General features: G+C 35.2%; 2 protein-coding genes across 2 annotated transcripts in view; one reads left to right on the forward strand and one right to left on the reverse strand.

Annotated features, from left to right (window-relative positions):
• Positions 1-700: 700 nt before the first annotated feature.
• LOC135692802 (TWiK family of potassium channels protein 7) lies at positions 701-15491 on the forward strand. Its single transcript, XM_065211110.2, has 2 exons — positions 701-2082; positions 8787-15491. Exons 1-2 carry the CDS (start codon positions 1695-1697, stop codon positions 9389-9391), a joined length of 993 nt encoding a protein of 330 aa, XP_065067182.2. The 5' UTR covers positions 701-1694; the 3' UTR covers positions 9392-15491.
• Positions 12441-23490, reverse strand: part of LOC135692794 (regulator of nonsense transcripts 2) — a 56571-nt gene continuing 45521 nt past the window's right edge. The window contains exons 22-37 of the mRNA XM_065211102.2: positions 22982-23090; positions 22014-22071; positions 21086-21141; positions 20475-20591; positions 19638-19739; positions 19330-19455; positions 18630-18731; positions 18103-18162; positions 17389-17527; positions 16651-16787; positions 16187-16370; positions 15650-15918; positions 15057-15213; positions 14213-14437; positions 13152-13281; positions 12441-12707 (exon numbers count right to left, since the gene is read on the reverse strand). Of these exons, the coding sequence (XP_065067174.2) occupies positions 12698-12707; positions 13152-13281; positions 14213-14437; positions 15057-15213; positions 15650-15918; positions 16187-16370; positions 16651-16787; positions 17389-17527; positions 18103-18162; positions 18630-18731; positions 19330-19455; positions 19638-19739; positions 20475-20591; positions 21086-21141; positions 22014-22071; positions 22982-23090 (1981 nt within the window). The 3' untranslated portion in view covers positions 12441-12697. The remainder of the gene's footprint in view (positions 12708-13151; positions 13282-14212; positions 14438-15056; positions 15214-15649; positions 15919-16186; positions 16371-16650; positions 16788-17388; positions 17528-18102; positions 18163-18629; positions 18732-19329; positions 19456-19637; positions 19740-20474; positions 20592-21085; positions 21142-22013; positions 22072-22981; positions 23091-23490) is intronic.

Here is a 23490-nt window from a genome sequence, read left to right on the forward strand (position 1 = left end):
GCAGTGCACCTACAGTGTCATTTTATTCAGTGACTTCAGTGACTAAGTGTCATTTTTTGTCTCCAAACAACACCCGAAACATTGCAAAAACCTAATATACGAAATGATTTTAATAATAAAAAGAGAGAAATGTACCAACAGAAGCTTCTTATCTTCTGATAGTTCCTCTTTGACAATGGATTTGGAGAGCTAGGGTTAGGAGTTGGATTATACAATTATGTTTCAAAAATAAATAAAATTGAATCTGATAAAAAATAAAGAAAACTGCCAAAGGTATTCAGTATTTTTCAAGAATAAAGTACTCAGTCAACCTAATTTGATGTTCTTGAAAATAATAATTGAAATAAAATGGAGTTAGAAATTTGACCTGAATCTTGGCAGTCGAGATTTTCTGTTGCCAACATTACACCACTCATAATGTTAAACAACATGGCTTATGTTTTGTTGTTGCTGCAGCATTAGGATTAAACTGTTTGAACTTTTTTGTATTGACCATATGAGGTAAGAGAAAATCTCGTTGCATATTCTGGCAGCTCTTGGCTTGCTTTTAGCATTCAAGGATGTTATATAAGGGGCAATAGTGCAATATGAAGGCTCTTGCCTTACTGTCAGCGCTCGAGGATGTTACATAAAGAACAGTTGCTCTCAATGGCTTGCAATTAAATTCACCAGTATACCATGTAACAGACAAAAGCCGCTGAATAGTATTTAAGAAGGAAGAAGTAGCTCTTATGTCAAATCAATTCTTCGTATAGGTGTGAAAACGCGATCCTATACGGGACATGGTTAATAAACAGTCTGCATCACATTGCTAAACAAATCAGAGGAGTCTGGCAGTAATCAAGACAATGCCTTTCATGTACTCAGCTGTATTAGCTAACAAACACCTGCATTGGCGGACCCCCGTCTTTTGGTGAGTGAATATCATAAAGTTAATGGACATTGTTGGATGGCGTTTTCGAGTAGCTCACAAACACAGCAGCTGACCGTCTTCGAGTAGCTATGAACCTTCATGAATATAAATATTTGTGAAATAAAGATTATTCATCAACGTTGAATACTTTCAAGAGGCAAAGTTTCGTTTTACCACGGAGGTATTGGAAAGTAGATATTGGCAAGAGGACTCATAAGGCATATTCTTGAAGATTCCCACGAAGCATTACCCGCAAGACGCCGCCAATAAACTTTGGGTAGAGCAATGGTTGCTGTGAACGAAAGGAACCGAAATTTACGGCCATGTATTGTTTAAGGAAACACATTTTAACGCGTTGAAGAGTAAGGAAATCGGTTTTGCCATCTTTAAGTTCAAATACTTGGCGTGTGAATCTTACACATATCAAAGAACAAGAGGTGCGCATACACCTCAGTAAACTGGTGGTCAATGGAAAATCTCATTTCGCCTGGAAGAAATATATCCTAATAAAGTGATTACGTTGAAGCTCGTTACTCAGAAAGGGTAGCTGCCATTATTGAAGAATGAACATGAAGAATTAAGGACACAGAATAGGAGTGAATATTAATGATAAATATGATACTACAAGACCAAGAAATAACAAATGAATGTTGTCAGTAATGACCAGCTCTGTGGAGAAATGCATTCTACTTTAATTGAGAGCTTTTTTGTGTATAAACTGGTGCGCTTCTCTGGATGATTGTTGTGCAGCTTCGACGAAGTTGAGAGTGGACAGATAATAATGGCAGGACGGCTTCATTACCACTGGCTTCCTTTTATTAAATATTCTCTAGTTTTGCTTGTTTACATCTTTGCAGGTGGTCTTCTCTTGTTTTATTTGGAAGAATGTCGCAACGAAGTAATAAGAATATCGGAAGCAAGGCCTGTCTATTTAGGAAATGTGACAGAAGTTTGTGTCAAGCTGGCTGGAGATATGTTTAAGAATCCTAACGTCACCATTGTTTCTAGTTATATGAACAGATCAGACTTGGAAATAATGGTTGGGCGTTGCACCAAGTTTCTGGAGAATAGAGAAATTACAACCCCAAGGGTACAAAAAGGGTGCTCGTGGAGTTGGAGTAGCATTCGAAAATGGATCAAATTTGTCCACAATACGCTGGCAACGATAGGTGAGTACAGTGTTAAATGTTTGTAACTCTTTTCATAATAAATGTTCTGGTTATAAAAAATATTAGCTTAGAGAAATCAGTCAAGTCATTTGCAGATTATTAGCAAAGTTGAATTCAAACAGATCATCGGTTGATCTTGATACTGATGTTAGAGCTGGATTGCTACTCAAGAAATACTACAAGGAAATTCTAAGGTGATTGATTGTACGTGAGCAATGCATAATCATGGTTGATGCACTCATTGCCAACATTTCTCTAACATGATTCTCTTGGTTTGTGGATCTTGAAAATCAATGAGCTATGAAAACATTATTGAAGAGAGTGTTAAATGCGAATGTTTTTTGCCGGGCTTTCTAAGCATCCTTGGCATTTTAAGCACAAAGCGTTTCAAGTTATGTTTAAAAAGGCGGCTTCAAAATGCCGACAATATCATACGCGTAGATCTAAATATTTGCCAATGAAACGCGGTTTTGATTCTATTCAGAATTTGTTTTTGTGACTGGCTGCTGTGTTAGTGCTGGTCCTGCTTCGTTTCTATCAAAAGATATACGCTTTTATCAACATTTGTTTACTTATCCGCAATTCCTAGCAAAGAAGAAACTTTACCAAGCATATGACGCAATAATGTTTCATTGTATTACGTTCGTCTGTGTTTGTTTCCTCCTGTCAATTCACTTTTCGGTTTAGGCCTGAGCTGTTTTAAAATGAATATTAGAATTTGGTTATCTTTTGCATGCCAATCGCAACCATGCCTTTTGGTTAGACCGTATTGTTGATCAGGGGAAATCAAGAGAAATGTTATTTTTATATTGGTAGATGTCTGTAAGAAATGTCTGTAAGATTTAATAAAGTAAAAATTACAGGAGTGGAAATATTGGAAAGGAAATGGGTACTTTATATTGTTTATTATCGGAATATTTAGAACAATGGTAAGTGAAAATAATTTGAGGGAAAAATTTGCATCATAGCATTAATTGCTAACAAAAATTTACATGTTCAGGAAAAACACGAGTTAAAGGCTTTAACGGTTATGAAATCGTGTTGCTAAGGTTAATTTAACAGGGTGTGATGTAATGACAAAATTTTAAATGTGAGAAGCTAAGGTGATTTTGCGAGTAAACTCATTTAACAGGTGACGAAAAGAAATGCTCTCTTATGACTTCTTTGGGCTGCTGTTTTCTAAATATCTATTACTTGTTACTGTTGTTGAATCTAATGATATATTCTCATCCAATATGCACTTTGAATTGACTGCAGTTTTCAAGACTTTTAGCATCATTAAGTTCATAAACTTGCATTGTCCACATATACAATAACTCTCTAAGCGTACTAGACAATGGAGCTGCAAATGTTATTGAAAATAGCCTTTTGTAAGTCGTCCTGTTTAACTAAAACTGTATTTCAAGTGATCTTGAGATCTGATCAAGGCTTACCTGTAATGAGTGTAATGTTTTGACACCAAGATAATCTGCTTTGCAAGAAGTTGTGTTTGACTTACCTGAAGCAGCATTTTCATTTTTTAGCTCTGAAATAATTGGTAATTGGTAGCTCTAAAATAAATCTTCTTAGCTAGTTTTTCCAAAAATTTTATGTCGATGACTTAATAAAAGGGGTGGAAGGCCCATGTGTAGTGAAAGCATTGTGTTTCAGTGAATAAAATCACCTAAATTTCATTATGCACAACAAACTTGAATGATAGCTAGAAATGAGCAAGCATAAAGTGCATGGCAACTGCTGAATGTTCCAATTAAGATGTACATAAAAGTAGCGTCGAAGATTTGAAAATTGTAGACAAGAACTTCATTCGCCAACCTAGGCCATTATCAAAATATCTTTGGCAATAGATTATTCATTGATGCTGTATACTTTGCCATGAATAAAAGGTTTACAGAAGTGTCAGAACAACAACATACCAAAGTCTCGAGAAACATTCATGAGTAGAGGCAACAATATTACATAGATAATTTTTTAGTTATTTTTTTCAAACCACTCCTTTGCCTTGAACTACCCTGCAGCCAAAATTTCTAAGCACGCTGGGTGAGCAGCAAGCTTCTAAAAATTATGTCAGACAGCCAGCTCTATTGCGCATTTCAGCCGATTGAGAGCCTAATCAGCCATTTCAAGTCGTGGAAGCAGCTTCCTTAAATGAATGTCACGTAGAGCTGTTGTGTCGGCATTTTTGTGCTTGTTTAGCTTTTGTTTAGTTACTTGTTTTTTCTCGAATCTATTATTGGCCAGCACAATTAAAGACCCAACTGACCCTACCACAAGCACGTGAAGTAGGTTATGTAATTGAATGTTAACAAGGGTGATGTTGCTTGTTTCGTAACATGCTTGATGTGTTAAAGTTGCCACGTGATACATGGAAGAATCGTCAGTGCAACCAACAGTTTTTAAGCAGTAATTTTATTGTATGGAATCTTAACGAATCTCAACTTCGTCAATGCAAAACCTGGGTATCATACAAGAAGCTATATAGTTTCAGGACAATTCTGCATATTCTAGAATCTTGCATGGAAAAGGCGTACAACGCAAAGCGTCGGTTTTTAGGCAGTTAGCTCGGGGTAGCCGCTAATATAAGAACCTACTGAAAGACTTCAAAAAGAGATTTGGCGAAATCGAATGCACATAATCGAATGCGAATTATCGAGTGCGATGAAAAGAACATATCTCCAGTATTCTGCCATAAGAATATAAGATACATACTCTGAAAATAAGATACAAGAAGGGATTTGAAACATTTGAACTGCACAATCTGAATTTTTCTAAAAAACCTTTTGCATTACTTATGACTCCATTTTTCATAATATTTTGAAAAGAACAAAAAGGAAAGTTAGGATAAAAGCAATAACTTTCATACTACGTTCTATTCAAATATTTGTCGATGGCTTAAACGGTTTGATGACATAAAACCAAATCGTCAAAAATAGTTTTGCAAACCTCTACTGCATCTTATAGTTATTAAACACCTCACTGTCCAGTGACCGCGCACCAGTTTAAAAGTGGAGAGGCTGAAAAGAGTGTGCCCAAAGATTTTCTACTCAATTTTTGTAAACATTCTGGTGCAGAGAAGATATCAATAATTATAAAAACGGATCAAATTAGCTTGAGGGAAATAAAACACCAAGCAAACAAAGTCAGAAAATGCATCATAACATTAAAAATGATAAAAAATCTAGAAAATAAACAAAAGAGGTTTGCTCCTATGCGCAATGATCTCCTTGGCCAGCTTTCATACCCCCCAAAACTGGATTTAAACAGCATCGATTCAAAAGCCTTACTTAATTTGCTTCTTTACAGTAGCCCAAAATTTAATGAAACTGACAATCGAATGATTCTAGAGGCATCCATAGCATATATTAAAGCAACTAACATACCTAACTGAAGTAGAAACTTGACGATTAGTGACCTTTTATCTTTTTTGGGTTTTGGTCTAAATAAGTGAAACATGTGAAACATGGCATCAGCATACATAGCCCAGTGTACAGTTTCCTTTATCAACTTGCTTACTTTGACCTATTTTGTTTTCTAATGCCTGTAATCAACCCATAACCACGAAATCGCCTGCCCTAAACTGGCGTATGCAAGCTCCTGCCAAATGAAATGGTACCTTGGTTCACAAAGTGTTTTTTTAGAAGGTTACTGTAATCAAAGTAACTGTTTAGTGCCGTTCACAGCAAGAACCAGATGACGTAATGTATATTTCTGCTGTGGACGGTACAGAATATTTTGTTTTTTGCTTCTTAACAGTGATATTTGAAAAAAGAAAAAAGGTTTCCAGTTAAGAAGAACTGCTACAACATAGGAGTAAACTATCCCAAGTTGCGTTAGAGAAAACCTTTAAAAAAGTTTTCTAGCCTATCATTGCAAAAAAGTGGGAGGCTATAGCCCCTGGTAGCATCACATTCATTTTCATGTTGTATGTAAGAGAATCTTTCCAATGAATGTGATTCCTCTGAATATTGGAGTATAATATTCACGTTGAGCACAATGCTCATGCATATTTCACATATTAAATAGTACATCCATCAATGATTTCTTGCAATATACCATTAGTATATTTTTCTGTAAAGAGCAGAATTCAATATGGATAATGGCTATGGAAAATGTAAGCTGCAAAATGAGCTTAATTGTTAATGATAAACAGCAACAAAAGTTTAAAATCCCAAGTAAATTATGAATTGCCAAAGTTAACTGATTCCTAATCTTTGTGTTAAGACTGCAAGTCCCATTTTTTCGATGTCATCGACTTCTTCCAGTGTGTCTTATAACATGATTATTGGATGACAGTTAGAAGCGGCAGAAGGATTTTAAAGTTGTACAGGTAGGAAGGAGCATCAGAAGGATTTCAACGTTGTACAGATACAGGTAGGATGAAGCACATGTCACAGAAAAGGGCACTTTTCAAAGAGGTTGCTTCTTAGAATTGAGCATGTACCTCTGTTGCAACCCCAGTTTCAGCGTCCTTGGATATAGCAAATGAAACCAACAAAACCATTACGCAAGCAAAATTTGTATCCTAGAGGCAGATGGAATTGCTTCTGGAAAAAAGCGATTACAATTTAAGCCTGTATTGCTTGAAGATCAGTGCCGGTCTCTTTGTGTAATCTTATTAGGATCTTCTTGTGTGTAGGAATGGATGCATAAAAAATTGTCATGATTTCAAACAATATCAGATTTAGCATTTACATCAGCCTTTTGTCGGATCCAGCAATGTTTACAATAACAAAGAAAATATATACTTTAGCTGTTTGCATAGTTGTTTTTACTGAGCAACTCACCAATGCTGTATGGCAAAACGATCAAGTGAGGCATTTGGTAGACATATCTTTATGTAGGTGTGTCAAAATATTTTTTTAAAGTTTGGAGCTCAGAACGTATTTTAGAAGTTAGCTATTGATCCCGGGAACGTACTTTTTTTTAAATATCTGTAACACCTTAGGCCAACAATGATCCGAAAGGTAACTTTCAAATTAGCAAGTTGATAGACTCTGGATTTATACGGGAAAAGGCCTATCACTTATTTTAACAATGTCGCCACTAAGAGACTTGGCAAGATTAGCCGCGTTCGTTAATTTCGCAAACAGCTCATGGCATAATATGAAGATTAAAAATTTCAATTGTCAAGTATCTTTTTAATCATGGGACAAATAATGGACATTTGAAAGTGAAAAAAATAATAGGAAATAAATGGAATAGGACGTAAAAGGGGGGTTTCCACGAAGAATTGGTTTCTTTGTTTCTCTGAGAGAACTAGGCTGTAGATGTTTGACCTAATGAATTTATCTATATATTGGCATTTTTCATCACAGAAAGGGCAAACAATTATAGTTTTCATTCAAATTTGCTTTCAAATGAATTCTTTCCATTTGTGCTTGCTGTAAAGTTTACCTGTTTGAGAACAACTGCAAAAGAACAGGATTTAACAATAGCATGAATTAAATGAGCTTTGTTTCCATTCTGGGTGTGGCTGCATTGAAAAGCTGCATGAATTATTTTTGTAATTCTTTCAAAAATGGGTTAAGATAATACATTTCTACCGATAAAGAGCCTAACAATCGTCTAGACCGTGCCACAAAAGACCGTGCGTTCCATCTTTCTCTCTTCATCAGAAATACATCTCCATGGAAAACATGGCTCCTATTTTTCGATGTTATCTGTAAAGCATGGACTCTCTCTGACCCACTGAGGAACAATCCACATGGTACACGTTACAAATAAAGAACTTTATATTATTCTAAAGTTCAAGAATAATTTAAATCTTTTTGTAAACTCGCACTCTCTATAAATATTTTTCTACAGTTCTAAGCACTTTAATCTCAATTAAATCCAATTCAATTCAATCAAAATCAATCCAATCAATCCAATTCAATCAAAATCAGTTGCAGTTTGTTCAGCAGCCAGGTGATATGAAACACGTAAATAGCTGGCTTTTCGACTGAGTATACCAATCCATTTAGCAAAGAGAAGGATTTGTTATCAATAAAACAATTAAATGATCTCGCATATTGAAATTCAAAATCAAATCTTGTGGATAGATCAATACAATATCAGATTAGCAAGACCTGTGTGAGCTGCCTTCTGTCTACTTACAAATATGATACTGTACATCTCTCAACAGAAATCAATGGTTGGCAAACAGAAAACTAAGCCGTCTGAGCATCAACATTAAAAGCTTTTCCTAAATTTTCTTTGAAATACAAATAAACCACACCTTAGATAAAAAAATACCCATGTGATTTTGAGGGGGGTTTGTGAATTTAGAGATTCAAAACTACTGTTATCAATTCGAGACTAGCTATTCTGTAGATGAAAGCGAGGGCAAATGGCTTCGCTCTCAACAAGGTTCCTTCATGATATCCAAAAACATCTCTTCTATATTGCTTTATCTTTATTAAGTTAAAAACATAAGAACTAAGTAAAAATAATGCCTTTGCACTACCATCAGCTGATAAGTTCTGTTACTGAAATACAAGTAAAACCCCTAAAATAGAATTTAAATGTAAAAAAGCAAATAAAAGTACAGAAAGTACTTCTAAACTAAGAAGTGTTTACATATTTGATTCAATTGAAAATTACACTAAAATGTCTTAAATAAAAGTGCTACAACAATAAGCTTACCAAAGCTGGCCAATCAGAAACACATGACTGTAAATTCCAGTCTTTAAGAGGATCTTACTGACAGTGTTTGTTTTGTTCTATAGGATATCACGAAATCAAGGTTCAGACAGAGCTGGGCAAGTCATTTACAGTCTTCTATTCGCTGATAGGCGTGCCTTTGGCAATTCTATGTTATATTCACCTGGGTAGAATCGTCCGAGTGACAATACGACGAGCAATACGTTCCACGGAGACGCACTTCTTCAATCGAACCGAACCGAGAAACATACGTCACAAAGTTGTGCTGTACACATGTGTTCTTATACTTATTGTAATAATGTTATCAGCTGGCGCTGTCCGACTTAATACAAAACAGTGGACGTTTTTGGAGTGCCTTTACTTTTATACTGGTGTGATAAGCACATCAGGCAACGATGGTTCGAACATAGATACTATATTCTTCGAACAACACCTCGGCTTGTCAATTTTACTAGACGTTCTTCAAGTCATTGGGCTTGGCCTAGTCTCATCACTGATACAAGCTGGAGTTGGGTTTCAAAAAGCCAAGCACAAGCGTCGGAGGTTTCCATTTCATGATGCAACCAAGCCATCAGCCAATGGAGCACAGAAAGATGTTGTTAACGGTACAGTTGCAATGGACTCTCTTGTAATACTAGTCAGAAATGATGAAATTGAAAGATTTACGTAGAAAGAACTCATAGTTGTAAAGGAATTATTATATTCATTGAGGGGCAACAGGCAACACGAATTGCATTGAAGAAACGTTATCACGTAAATTGCTATGGGATGCTCACAAGACATCTTCAAACTTTGAAGATACACACATAGACTCTGAGGACATTAAGACAAAGAAATCCAAAGAATCGTAGACTATCAAATTCTTCTTTGATATTAAAAGGAGGAATTTCACAAAAAATCGAAATATTAGTAACTGTGAATTTAGAAAGAGCTTGTAGTTTAGTGACTAGAAAACTCTGGGATAGCAATCGGTGTAGAAGTTAACAGAGCAGCTAGTTACGAAAATATGGGTAAGATTGTAATGATAAGGTAATTATGATGCAAGTAAATAATTTGAAATCTTGATCAGTAAGGATTAAACTTTCCTCTGCGGAATGAAAATAAGATTTGGTTTTTGATAGACAAATAAATAAAGTTTTTTTTCAAGTAGAATTTAATGAGTAGAAAAGTAGCTGCTTTAACGATACATTCATTAGCTGCGTTCTCCTGTAGACACATCCTATTTCAAAACGAAGAATCACCTTAATTTGAAACCAATAAATGTTGACCATTATTGTTCTTTTTTAGTTGAAGCAAGGTAATAAGATTGAAAAACGAACTCCCTGGCTCATAATTCCATTCACAAATTTGAAAAGGCCGTAGTTTGATGTTCCATAAATCTCGCAAAAGTTCATAGATGAAAGGTTAAAGTTCAAGTGGGTAGGTGAAAGGTTGAAGTTTGTACCTAGGTCAAAGGTTGAAGTCGACAGAACATTGAGAGGCATAAAAGCTCAAGCTCGTGGTATTGAAATATTAATAGTTGAAACTTACATCAAAAAAACACTTTGCAATAATATTTCCTAAAGACAGAAAAAAACTGAATATTCTAACTTCCAGTGACAATTTAAAAAGAAAGGAAATCTAATTTGACAAATGATACCTAATTAAAGCCAGTGACACATCGCAAAGAACCAATGATGTCTCGGTTATAAAGACTACTATAATACTTTGTCGAAGAGCTTTGGTTCAATTTATCCAGTAGAGTTTCTTAATACCATAATTGGCAGATCATTGAGTTCTTATACCTTTTTATAAATGGCAGTGAGATGCTATTAGAAATTAATTCTTAGTAAAAGTAATAGACTAATAGATGAGTCATAGAAAAGTGCCTTGCAGAAACCTGATAGCTGTCTTATGTTTAAGTCTAAAAGACAAAGTGGTCTTGTTCTGTGTAAGATGAAGCTTATTGTGCTTGTATACGAATCTGTAGTTTTCATGTAGCCTATTTGATTAAATTTTGTTCGAGTAAATCGTAAAGAAACTACTTTTGCTGCTTTTACCTGCGATATTTTTGAGCATCTTTAAACAAACGATATTTTTGAGAATCCTACGATAATGTTTAGTGCTTTATTGAAACGTTTGTAGTATTTTCAAAGCAATGACAAATATCGGAATTTCGTCACAGTGACTTATGAAATGCTTCCCCGATTGTTAAATTTATTCTGTTTCATGTTTCATCAATTTATTCATTATGTCAAATTTATTCCGATTATTAAATTCATTGGCAGCAGATACTGCAGACAAACTACAAAACTGTACAAAAACCATTTCAGCGATTGGCTAAAATAGAACTTTCAATCAATAACAGCCAATCATATAATGAGCTGTGATGTGAGCCAATCAGATTCACATGAAACCTTGAGAATGCCCACAGTTGCAATTTTCACCGTTTAAAATACAAAAACAGGCATCGAAGTGAACTTTCCAATAATAAATTTAAAAACTTTTTGGATAAATGATCTTAGGATACACAAGTGACAACAACAACAACAACAAAATTTCCATCTAGTTACGAGTCCAGGGCATTCGGTGAGAAATTCACATAAAAGGGGTTGAGTTATCCAGTGTTATTGGCAGCTATCTCAAAGTGGCACAAACTGCAAACCAGTATTCGAAAGCATGTCTTCAACTTGATGAAATATTTAGCAGAGTGAAAGGAACATTTGTTTCAGTACTTGAGAATCCTGGCCATCTGTCAGACAATAAGAATGTTAAAACAAAAATATCCTTGCGAGAAACCAGAAAAAAGACAAACATCTGAAACCATTATAGCAAAAATTCAAAAGTTTGTATTTGTTTCTAACTAGCACCCGAAGTTAGTTTTTAGGGCAGCGAGAAGCTATGCTTATCGAGCAGTGTCCTGGTTCTTCCGCTCAATGTGACAACACCTTGTGATTCCTACGCGTAAAATTGCAGAGAGCTAGCGCAGAGAGTTAGCTCTGTATGAACGTTACGTCATGTCAGGGACTTGAAACCTAAACCCTTGGGTCTGTAGTCCAGACCCTAATCACTGAGCTATCCTTGCGCCTTCATATTCATAAACTAAATGACAATGTTGAAATTCAGCTCTGAATTCAAATATTTAGAATTTAAGGGACAATGTAAAGACACCATAGTGGAGAAGAAAGAGATAAAAAATATTTAGTAAATAAATTTTGATAGCCATACGATATGTAAGCAAGGTTAAAAACCAGAAACATGTTTCTCTTCAGGGTGAGGGAAGAGTAAATCCGTTGAACATAACGTTTGTTGATACATCGTTGTTCAAAGTTGTGTTGGGAAGGGTTCTCATTAAGTCTGAACAGAATTTCTGGTTTCTCAACTATAAAATAAAAGTTCCGGACACAAAGTCTTGGAAAATGTTCTTCTTTTCTTTAGTCACGGAGTTTGTTAAAACTGACGACAGATCTTTGAAAATTGCACGATTCTTTCGAAAAGCAATGAAAAAATGATTTCTGTTATGACACGATGAAGATAAACAGAACTCTTGTTTCGATAAAAATTCTTAACAGTCATCAGTTGGGCCATGACCTTGTTAACTAGAACTTTTCGAAGAAACTTGAATCAATTTATCAACCAGCATACTTCAATGTTTACGTTTAACGGAAGCTATGTAATATGCCAATCTCAAATCATTCTGGAAATTATGCTGTTTAGTTAACACTAATGAAATGAAACAATCAAGTCTTTTATGGACTTCATCAATAAAATTGGTTCTAAGGAAAGCACCAAGCAGACTTTATTAACAAGTTTTAGCAAAAACTCACAAACTTTGAAACAACAATTTAAAGGATCTCTCATAGAACACGAGATTTGAAAGTTTTCATTCGTTCTTCACGAATCACGACAGACAACAATCATGAACTTGCAAAGTCGTATCTTCAGCCTAACCAGCTTGGCGATGCTCATCAACCTAACGCACATCAGTCGTTCTGAATCACCTTTTCCTAAAAAATAAACGTTAAGGAAAGTTCAAAAACAACATAGGAGTGCGATTGATCTAATAAATGACTGGATAAAAGCGATTCATTAGAATGATAACAAAATCAAAACCAAACGAAAATGCTGTTAAATTATGCGGAGACGTATTGAGGCAAACCAACCCGAAAACAGAGATTAAACCCCTTTCTAATTGAAGCCATCGTTTTCTTGTCCATTAAACATATACTTCCGACTCTATACATTCATAAAATGCCAGCTGATGTTCTGTGCAATCATATTTTTGTAATCCACACTGAAAACTCAATATACGAAGGTATTCTAAATGTCAAAGTTCCGGCTGCGGTTGCTTACGGCTGACCAAAAGCTATCAACCGGAGTAGGGGAAAGGTGTAGAAATCAGTGGAAGGGAGGAGATAAAGAGTGAACAACATTAAACTTGGTATAAATACCTGTTGCTTGAGTGAAAGAAACTTGGATCATGGTCTCGCGACCTCAAACGCTGCTGGCCTCGTCTATGACCACGTGATGAATGGTGACCATGGTAACCAGGTCGCGCAGGTTGATTTGCTGCGAGCATTTCTGCAAAGAAAGAAAAGAAGGTTCTTCAAAACGAGGCTGGTGTTTCCGAGTACACATAAACTGATCGACTTGATTTGCTTCGTTTTAATCCCACCAAAATACCTTAATGTTGCAGCATATTTTCAAATGACTCTTACCCAAACGTTAAAGAGCTTTATCATAAGTTTGGTGAAAGAAGTCGATTGCTAGGGCATTAGCAGTGTGACGTAATTGTTAGATTAGGGGATAAATAAGACATGAACTGGACAGTAGGTAAAAGTGATGTCATGATGACAACTCCAATGTGTCTTCCAAATTTTGTTTTGGCTTCTTTCAAGATACCTAAAAGCATTTCAAGAAATTTAAGATACTTTCACTATTTATGTAGCATGCTTCAAACAATAGACATAATTTTTGGGTGGCAATGCACTAACCTGGAGGGGGGAGGGGGGCTTGGGATGTTCCGGGCAGGATTAGTCCTAAGGATATCATGCTTTCTGGTACAATATTTTCAGAAATTTATTCCAGCACAGGTACGATGTAGGCAAATACGCGTCATCCTTCTCCGAAGTGTACCCCCCCCCCCGGATGCATTAAGCAAAATTGCATAGGTTTTGAAGTCAAATATCAATGCTTGTTAGTAACAAAACAAAATTGCACTTTACGATCATTACATCTATAATGAATCAAAATCCCTAAAAGGCCTGTCGATCGATTCATCGATTTCACCCAATTGATGAAAAACACATAGTACAAGATTAACTTTTCTTGGCAGTTATAGATCGGTACGATTCTCAGCATGTTTCCAACAGAATAAATGAGTTCCGAAGATGCTATGGAGAATTCCCTGTGTTATATCTTGGTAAAACCTCAGGAAAAACCTTGCCATACAAAGTATTGCTATACCCAAAACAGCCCTGAGGTGTTTTTGACTCCAGTATAACCTTCTTACCGTTAAATGCCTCCTCCTCTTGTCTTTGATTGTAATCGAGCACCAATCTCTTCATTTCTTCATGTTCCGCTCTCTCTGCAACTTGTTTGTCTCTTATGTTAGCAGCAAGGTTTTCAGTCACAGGAATATTCAAGTCCTTAAATTGCTGTTTGTTTCCTTTCTTCAGCATGAAAACAAACTTGACACTCTCCGGATTCTCCTCGAATTGCTGTTTTTTGCCTTTTCCTTTGGGGCAAGAAACAAGAATTTCGTAAGAAGTAGCAAGGATAGTAAAGCCAGTTTTGTACAACCACGTACATCTTCTTAAATATATTCAGAATGGTCTATTTTGTAAAGGTGAATTTATTTGAATTGCGAGAGAAGAATTACCCTGGTGGAAATCCAGTTCAAGTTTCATCTCCCTACACATGGTTTGATTCCTTAAAAATTAAAAAATGGCACAATCATACCTTTTCCCCTTTCAGCTATTTTGTTTTACTAAAGAATTTCAGGAACTATGTGCTTCTCAATGGAAATATACGAGATTTGCTCAAGCTATCAAAATTTTCACGGAAAAGAGGGACCACGTGGGGAAGTGGGGCTAGGAGGGCTACACCCCCTGATCTGGCAGCATTTATCGCATTTCAGGCCTCATTCAGGCAGTTTTATGTCAATAAAACTATCTTATTCAGGCAAAAGCCATACTAAACCCCCCCCAAGCACTTAGCATCAGGGACGCCCATGTTAAGTAGTTGTGTTCGGGAAAAGAAACGAAAATATAACAGAAGCCTTTAAATGTTTCAGATAGTTTTGTCCAGGATTGTTATAGTTCATATAATCAGTGATACTAAGCTTGCATTGATACCTTTTAGATGCATCGGAATGGCAATATCCACTGCTGTTGACTTCATAGCTTCAGTCAACCTTCCTTGAAAACTATCGCTCATCATTTTATCAAAAGCTGAACAGAAATCCTGGTCATCAGCCGATTCTATAAATTTGGGGACTTCTTTCAGCTTAACCTTGAAATTGAAAACAAAGCAAATTTTTAAAATATCATAAAATAAATAATTATATTTTAGAATCAAAGCTTCATTATGGCTAAATAATATAAAATTCTAACCATATTCATATATAACTCCAAAAGTAACTTGCAAATATTTGGACAAATACAATACATAATAAAAACATAAAAGCCTAACGCAAAAGTATTTGTCAAGGTCCAACGGAAGCAAGAAGTCGAAGCTCACAGGTTTACTAGCTAACAACGTATATGAATATCTTAATACTAAAATGCACACTTCACGTAATTGAGGACCTTTTGCCTATGTAAATGGCGTCACCCATTCTCCTGTATAAAAACGACTATCTGATGTGCTTAGAATTTCTACTTGAGAAATGTTTAACCTTTAGATGGTTTTATCCATTACTTATATCACTAGAAATATCGTTACTTACATTGTCATCAGTCTCAATTTCGAATATATTTCCATCTGTTGCCTCGTTTTGATCTTCCATTAAATCGTCACCACTAATATAGTCAGATTCGCATTCATCCTCCTCCCCAGAGGACGATTGTGATTTAAAAGAAGGTGACATAGAACATACTGAATCTCCTAATGACGTTCCGGATAATTCAGAAGAAGGAAGTGGAACCAGAGTCGGATCAATAGTGGGCTTTGGTATTGCTTCTGGAGCAGTTTCATCGCGCAAAGACAGGACACTGACTGTAAAATTAAAGATGATAAAAAAAACGAACAAGTAAAGAACCTCTCCTATGATAGCTGTTTTATCAATGAATCTGTATCGAGCTGCAAAAAGTTATTAAAATTTGTAATTTTTGAGAGATTTTGAAGAAAATTATTGAAGAAAAAAAGCAACTGTTAGTGTTAAAAAGAATTAAGGTAAACGAGCCAAGCATGAGCCCCGTGAACCATTCAAATGTTTTAGTTATCCACTGTGATCAATTTGCTGCAAAAATCTATCAAAACCCACCGATTTTCTCTTGGCATTCTTTTTCAATCTCTTCAGCAGCCTTATAAGCATCTTCTGCAGTTGCATGCATGCTTATCTTCGGTCTGAGAGATTCGAATGTATCTGATACCATATAGTCGAGGTCACGAGGAAATGGGCATTTCTCATTCCAAAGGCCACTCTGCTTCTTTCGCCAAATATAGCACTGTATAATGGAAAGTTACAGGTTACCATCAGTTACTATTGTTAACCCGGTAGGTATTGATGGTTATGACGTGAAGATATATTCTGTGTATTTTTGTGCAATTATGACTTTGTTAAGTTCTGGAAATCCTACTTCGTCCGTAGTTACAAACATCTGAAAATACGAAGAAATTCAAACTCCGTGCAAACACGTATACATGGAAACTAAATATTACGAAATGAACTTAACGGAGTAACAAATAGCTTTGTCACACATCTGAAAAGCAATAAAAACACGATACCTGGAAGTAAACAAGGAAATAATCTAGTTTCTTCTTGGTGGATCCACGGTCGAAATACTGGCCACAGCTGTCGAGCAGAATACAGACAAGCCGAATTCTGAACAGGTGTTCTGGTGGATCTAACTCTGAAATTGTCCCTATAATGAGGTAAGGAATAAGATTACTGAATACAAGGGAGAAAAAATATAAATTAGTCTAGAAAGATCATGAACAGGAAGATCAGCAGAGCAAAGGGGTTAGGAATTCTGAGTTCTAAATAAATAGTCCAAAATCCAGCAAAAACTGGAATTTGGACATATCTGCGATCAGGCACCGGATTATCCGACCAACCGGATATCCGGTACACCCCTATCGTTAAGTCTTCAATGCTACTACTCATATCATGGCAAATCCTCCCGCCCTGTATGTCTTTAAAGAAGAAATCTGAAAGTATAGGAGTTGCCAAACAAAAAATGGGTCAGTAGATGAGCGCCCATGGAGAAGCACCCATATACTCAGTTGACCAATAAAGGGGCAACTGCTTATCGTTCAAGTCTCTTAAAATGAGGAGATTATACGGGGCCACATCGTTGTTGCAAGGTTCTGTTGTTAGCACGAACTGATTATGTTAGTGTAAACACCAACGAAAATTGGTACGAGTCCAAAATGTATCTTACCCGTTCAGATCTGACAGTGTCGACGGGGTTTACATTCTTTACAAGATAGAACATTTCAAGACAGAAAATATAAATGTTTTACCGTCAGCAACACTTCCAAATGAAATGAGCGAGTAAAGGGTGGTGAAAATGACGTCAGACTCGACCAGTTGGTAGTTGAAGAGCTCGCCAAGGTATTTGATAATGCTAATACGCTGCTGGTTGAATTTTGGGATGTTAACCTGTAAAAAAATCAAATTTTTTAAAGGGAAAATGGCTTTTAAAAATTATCAGTCATTTGCAACTCTGAACTAGCTTGTTTCCCCTTTCAAGAGTATATTAAATGTTCTTCTGTTATCAACAATCATCATATTCAAATTCCACGGGATAACATGAAGTGAATATGTATAATACAAAATTTCAGACCTAGATGCATAGTTGCCACTAAATTTGCCAAATTTTAACATCATAAACGTAAGATGTTGCAATTACAATCCTACCCTTTACTGTGTCACATATGTTTAAGAAATAAACATTTGGGAAGGAAATTTTGTTATAAAGGCACATCCTGCCAAACAAACGTTTTAAATAGCTAATGCTGGTGACAAATCTTTGAATTTGTACAAAATTTTTTCTCAGCATTTTAATTTAATGTATTGGGATTAGGAAATTGGATTAATCTTTAATATATCTTTGAAAATCCATCTACTTCTGATGTGACTCTTTCTTTATTCTTTACAGATAAAATGAAGAAATTGTGAATCCTGATTTTTGGTTCTCTCTTTAGGAAATAAGAATAAATATTTTTCGTACTCACCTCCATTCCTAGCCTAATATGTTCAATAACTTCATCAACAACATACACGCCAACATCTTCCTGTAGCAAAATCAAATTGATAATCTCAGTGCCTGTTGGTTAAATTTCCTATCAAAACTTTTTTTACGTTTCTAAACACAGAAACATATTCAAAGGTAATGTTTCTTGGCGATATTTCTTTCGTTAATATGGCATTGATCTGTTTATTAACCTTAATTATAAACAGGAGTCCTCTATAATCACATAACAATACTGTCTGATGATATAGAATTTGCTAAATTAAACTAAGTTGCTTTTTCTGAAATTGAGACGATATCTATACAGGTATACTTGCTAGGAACCATTCAGTCAAAGGTCAATATTATCATCTAAACATTCAAACGAAGAACATGTCCACGAAATTTATCTAGCAGTTAATTATTTAATTAACCGAATAGATTAAGTAACCTAGAAGTAAGATATTTATCAAATCAGTAATTGACGTTGGAAAATAATCGCAAAAAAATTTCAAGGGATATTAAGCTTACGTGATATTCACTCAGTCCGGAAAGCATATTGGCCGCACAGTGGATGTTACTGTATTTTACGTTCCATATTTTACTGAGGCACTTCACAACGTATTCCTTGATCTAAACGGAAGTAGTTATTAAAGATAGAGATGTATAAATCCATACATTTCCCAAATTATGTAATAAATCACTGACAGGCAAAAACATTCATTCAAAGGATCGTGGTTTCGAATAATTGTTGAGGTAGGCAGAACTAGCATTTCTACTCGCAAAGTTGAAGTCGCCTCCACAGTCATGAGAAAGGTCTACAAAAAGGCAGAGGGTCTAAAATCAGGGTTAACTTTTGCATCAGTTCATCCTAAGCATCTGGTGCTCCTTTAAAAAGTGCTTTGACGTCAACGTTGCTGAAAATAATGGTAGTATTCTATTACGTGGAATGACATCAACTTGCAACATCGTTGCTCAACCAAAGAATATTCATAACAAGATTCAATATCTCCGATTCATAGAAGCGCAGGAAAAACTAAATAGGCAATATGCAGTAATGATGGTAATGAACATTTAATTTTTACGTATAGGCAGAGCTGTACACATTTGGTGTATAAAGAAGAGAAGTTCTAAGTTGTCTGATGACGGCATTTATCGTTGACTGATGATAGCACATGTCATGGAATTAGTAATGATGGCATATAGCAAAGACAACATGAAATAGACTCACCCCTGGCTCATCCCAAGACAGCTTCCGCATTTGTCTCAGGACTTTCTCTATTGTTGTCTTTGATAGATCTTTATACAGCAACTTTCGTATATATTCTTGCATGGGTGGCCTCTCCTTAACTTGAACCTAAAGGCAAGCGTAAAGAATAGAATCAGGCTGGGTAACTTTTCAGTTTAAACCCCCTAAGCCATCTGCCTCTGCACCTTGTACTAAACACAAAAGCGTAGTTGAAAAGTTGAGCTAAGAATTTAAACTATCAAAGATATAAGTTACAAATCATTCTCATCAATGAACATAAAAACCCTTACCTTCTGTCTCTCTGGAGGGTTGCAATAATAATAAGCATTTTCAATCATCGTGGAGAGCCTTGAGTCGACAGCCTGAACTGTCTTTTTCCGCATCATTTGTTCCTGTGGAGGAATTGGAGAAGAACATGATGCAAAAAGACAACACCGGCTTTAACGTAGAAAACTACCAACAAATTGAAGGAGTCGAAAAAGAATAAAAACAATAATATCAAATCATCAAAAAGACAAACAAAATTGCGAAATTGAGAATTAAATTTATCGGAGACAAAGTTCCTTAACACGACAAACGCAAAATTAATAAAACTTAAGAAGTCAATCTAGCAAGATGAATATGATTTACAGATATATACGTCGAAAAAAAGCAAATATTTACAATAAGTGAAATATATTTAGTTAAAAACTAAAAAGTCGAGTTTTAAGTACGGGCGGAAAACGTGAAAGTGTGGTGGGGTAAGATTTTCTTCAGATTGAAAACTATTGAAAAAATTTTCGAAAAATTTTGTCAGTGGACTAAAACTTAGGCTTTGGGCCGAAAAGTGGAAAATGTAAAGTAAAAAAACTTGTTGAAAAAGAGTTCAATAAAGGAGAAAAAATTGTCTTGGCGGCAAGGACAATTTCGTTCTCTTACTTCTGACCCAAACATCAGACGCCATATTATTACTTATATCAAGAGAAAAATCTTCGTCGGTTGTGTGGATATTATCCCTCCCCCAAGTAAAATGAACATTTCTTTTCTTTGAGAACTAAGAGGAAAATTAAACACATCGATAAACGAATTATCACAATGTCATGCGGAAATTGTTTTAAACAACTGATCTTAAAAGAATATTGCAGTACCAAAAGCTTGATCATCCTGGGGTGCGACTCTGGTGATCGATACAGGAATCTACCACAAGTTTCCAACAAGTGACAAGCCATCTCTATATTGTGGTGAGTGAAATCTTCTAAAAGCATCTGAAATTAGAGAGAAAGTTCCAAAGATCAAATCTATTCTACTTTAATAAAGATAATTCGTAAAATTACTTGTAAAGCTTGCTTTATATTTTGTTTTGAAACAAAGGATAACATTGAGATTTTTGCCGGTTTTGATGTAATAAAATTTTATATCTATGAATTTCAATAAACTGATCTTTGAAATAAGCATAGATTTTTAAGAATTTACTGATGGTACAAAAGTTGAAAAATGCTTTGTGATAAATAAACCACTGAAGACACATTTAACCTTTCGTCGGACCCACACGACGATCGTCTTTATGGCATTTTCTACTCTGAAGAGTGTAATAAGAAAAGCTTGCGCATATCTGAGAATGTTTGTTTTTTCACATCTATTATACTTTATTAACTGAAATAAATATTTTCTAGTTTAACTAGCAGTCTTTTATTACATATAATACCTTATGACTTCAAGAAACAGGTACTTGAAGTTGCTTAAAAGATTTGATACACACCTTCAAACAATACAGAGCCTCTGCTTTTGGGCAAACCTTGAATTTGGTTAATTCTCCTGAAAATAAAATCAGTTCAGAAATCTTTTAGCATATTTTTTAAAGATTCGTATGGTACATTGGAAAACAGGAACCAGTACCAGGAAATTTTGAAGTGGGTAGAATTTTTTTAGGTAATTTGCCCTTTGTATCTACAAAAATACACTTAAGTCTCCAAATGATGGAAGAAATTTCGCGATTCTCTGATATAGATTAGATTTGATGACAGCAGAATTGTTTTTTCATGCAGGAGTTATTAAAAAAGTCTCTGTGTCCAGAAAGGAACAATATTTATAGGCTCCTGTGCGTTTAAAAACTTAAAAAATTGATATTTAGAATCATCTTATAGAGACAGTACCAGCTGAAATATTTTAACCTTCAAATGAAAATCTCGCTCATTAAATATTGTTTTTTATTTGGCAAATTTTGGTGTCATTCAGTATTATTCCTTGTTCTCTTTCCTGTGGGAAGTGAAATCTTCTGAAAATGAAATTTGAGTTCTGCGAGCCTCCTCGTAGCATCTAGGCAACAGTGCTGAGCAAAGTGTGTGACCTGAGGGGTATATCATATAAGCACGTAATAAACTGTCATCAACCCAGTGAGCCTCGATGCGAAAAGGAGGCAAAGTATACCATTCTCTCTAACTGACAAAGCACAAAACTCCATATCTTTTTTTCTGCATGGCAACTGTGAAGAATCCTCATTAAAGGCGCATCAACACCCCGTTTGTTTCTCTCGTTGCCATCAAAAGGCCCTCTATCAACTATCCCTTAAAACAACACTGATTTTTGCTTCTGTTTACAAGCTTTAGGCTTATGTGTCTACTCTACATTTGTTTACAAAATGAAATAAAAACACATTACTATAAAGTGACAAAAGCTGGTTTACATACCGATGAATCTTACAGTTTTCACTTTCGATTCAAGGTTAATCTGATGCTTTTTTCGCAGCTAGGAAAAATAATTTCTTCCATTTATCAAAAAATATCTTCTTTTTATAATATATCATTTACAAACTTTACTTTTTGGAAATGATTCATCTTCAAATCCAAATTTGTGGAAACGTAGGGATGATCACCAGATCCAGACTCACGTCGATTACAAAATTTTGACAAAAATAAACTTTGGCGGTAACTCATCTTCCAGCAATTAAAATAAGTTGACACTATTTAGAACACTTTAAAAAACTTTTATAATACCATTAAAATACTTAGAATAATACTTCAAACTGTCAGTTGGCTAAACGGCAGGAATTTAGTTTACTTTAATTCTTGTCCATCTTCAATGTTCTTAAGAAATTTACATTTTAAACCTGAATATACTCTAAAAATTTTCATATTTTTTAAAATCTGATATGGTTTCAGAAGAACATCGCCTTCTCTTCAATAAAAAAACCACGCATTTTGAAAAAACGAGATATGTTAGACAGACAACTGCTAAAAAATGAGACATAATAATGCAAGTTGAGGCTGAGCTATTTCTAAGATGTTCTTAAAAATTTGATGATTCCGAGTCTGAATATTCTTATAAAAAATATTCTTATAAAAAGGAATCCAGGTTTTATTTACACTATCATTTTAAATGTCTTTTATTCAAATTTCTTCATTTTCAACGTATATTTAAGAGAATTGACAGATATAAGTAATGGTTGATTAAATACGACTTCAAATCTTGATCAGTTATTTAGAAATTGAGCTGTATCCGAGGAAATAAATTGCGTGGAATATCAAAAACTTCGTAATTGGTTGCCTAATTATTAACACGAAACTGTCCTGAGCAACAAGTCTTTTAAAATAGATTACCAGTTGGTCCCTACAGTGACAGGAAAGTATCTGATAAACTTTGTTACATAAGTACTCACATGGAAGCGAAAGTCGCCCTTTAGAAGGAAAATCAAATCCTGGGACACATCGGGCAGGCAAGGTGCTAAGGTGGCAACAAGGCGACCATAGAATGGAAGCAAATCCAACCTGCAACAAGGTACCACGATGAAAGAAAATATTTTCTTTTCTGAGATTTTAGAGCTTAAAGGAAAGAAAGCTAAGTTTGTGCAAAAATGAAAAATCCTTAATGTTAGGCCGCGAGAACGTGTAAAAGCATCTTCAGAAAGTCAAATGGAAATAAAGGTATTTTTGAAAGAAATTGTTTTATATTCATACGTTTCTCAAGCTATTAGCAAAATCTTGGTTTACAGCCTTTTTTGAGTTCAGAGAAATTCTCCTGAGAATTTATGGGATGAGACCGAGCAGAGGAAGTCATTTCAAAGGGACCTCTCGGTAGTATAGTTGCATAACTAACCACAGAAAGAAACAAGCATGCGCATATCCGAAGGGAGGGGGGGGGGCGTAAAAATACTGAAGGTAGGTAAAA

The sequence above is a fragment of the Rhopilema esculentum genome, chromosome 3, assembly GCF_057945365.1.
Source record: "Rhopilema esculentum isolate cy_ngs chromosome 3, ASM5794536v1, whole genome shotgun sequence".
Lineage (NCBI taxonomy): Eukaryota > Metazoa > Cnidaria > Scyphozoa > Rhizostomeae > Rhizostomatidae > Rhopilema > Rhopilema esculentum.

What these genes read in the sequence shown, in the direction of transcription:
- LOC135692802 (XM_065211110.2), top strand. Translation starts at nt 1,695, where the DNA reads ATGGCAGGACGGCTTCATTACCACTGGCTTCCTTTTATTAAATATTCT. An exon ending in CAATACGCTGGCAACGATAG is followed by an intron (nt 2,083 to 8,786) that starts GTGAGTACAGTG and finishes TTTGTTCTATAG; the next exon opens with GATATCACGAAATCAAGGTT.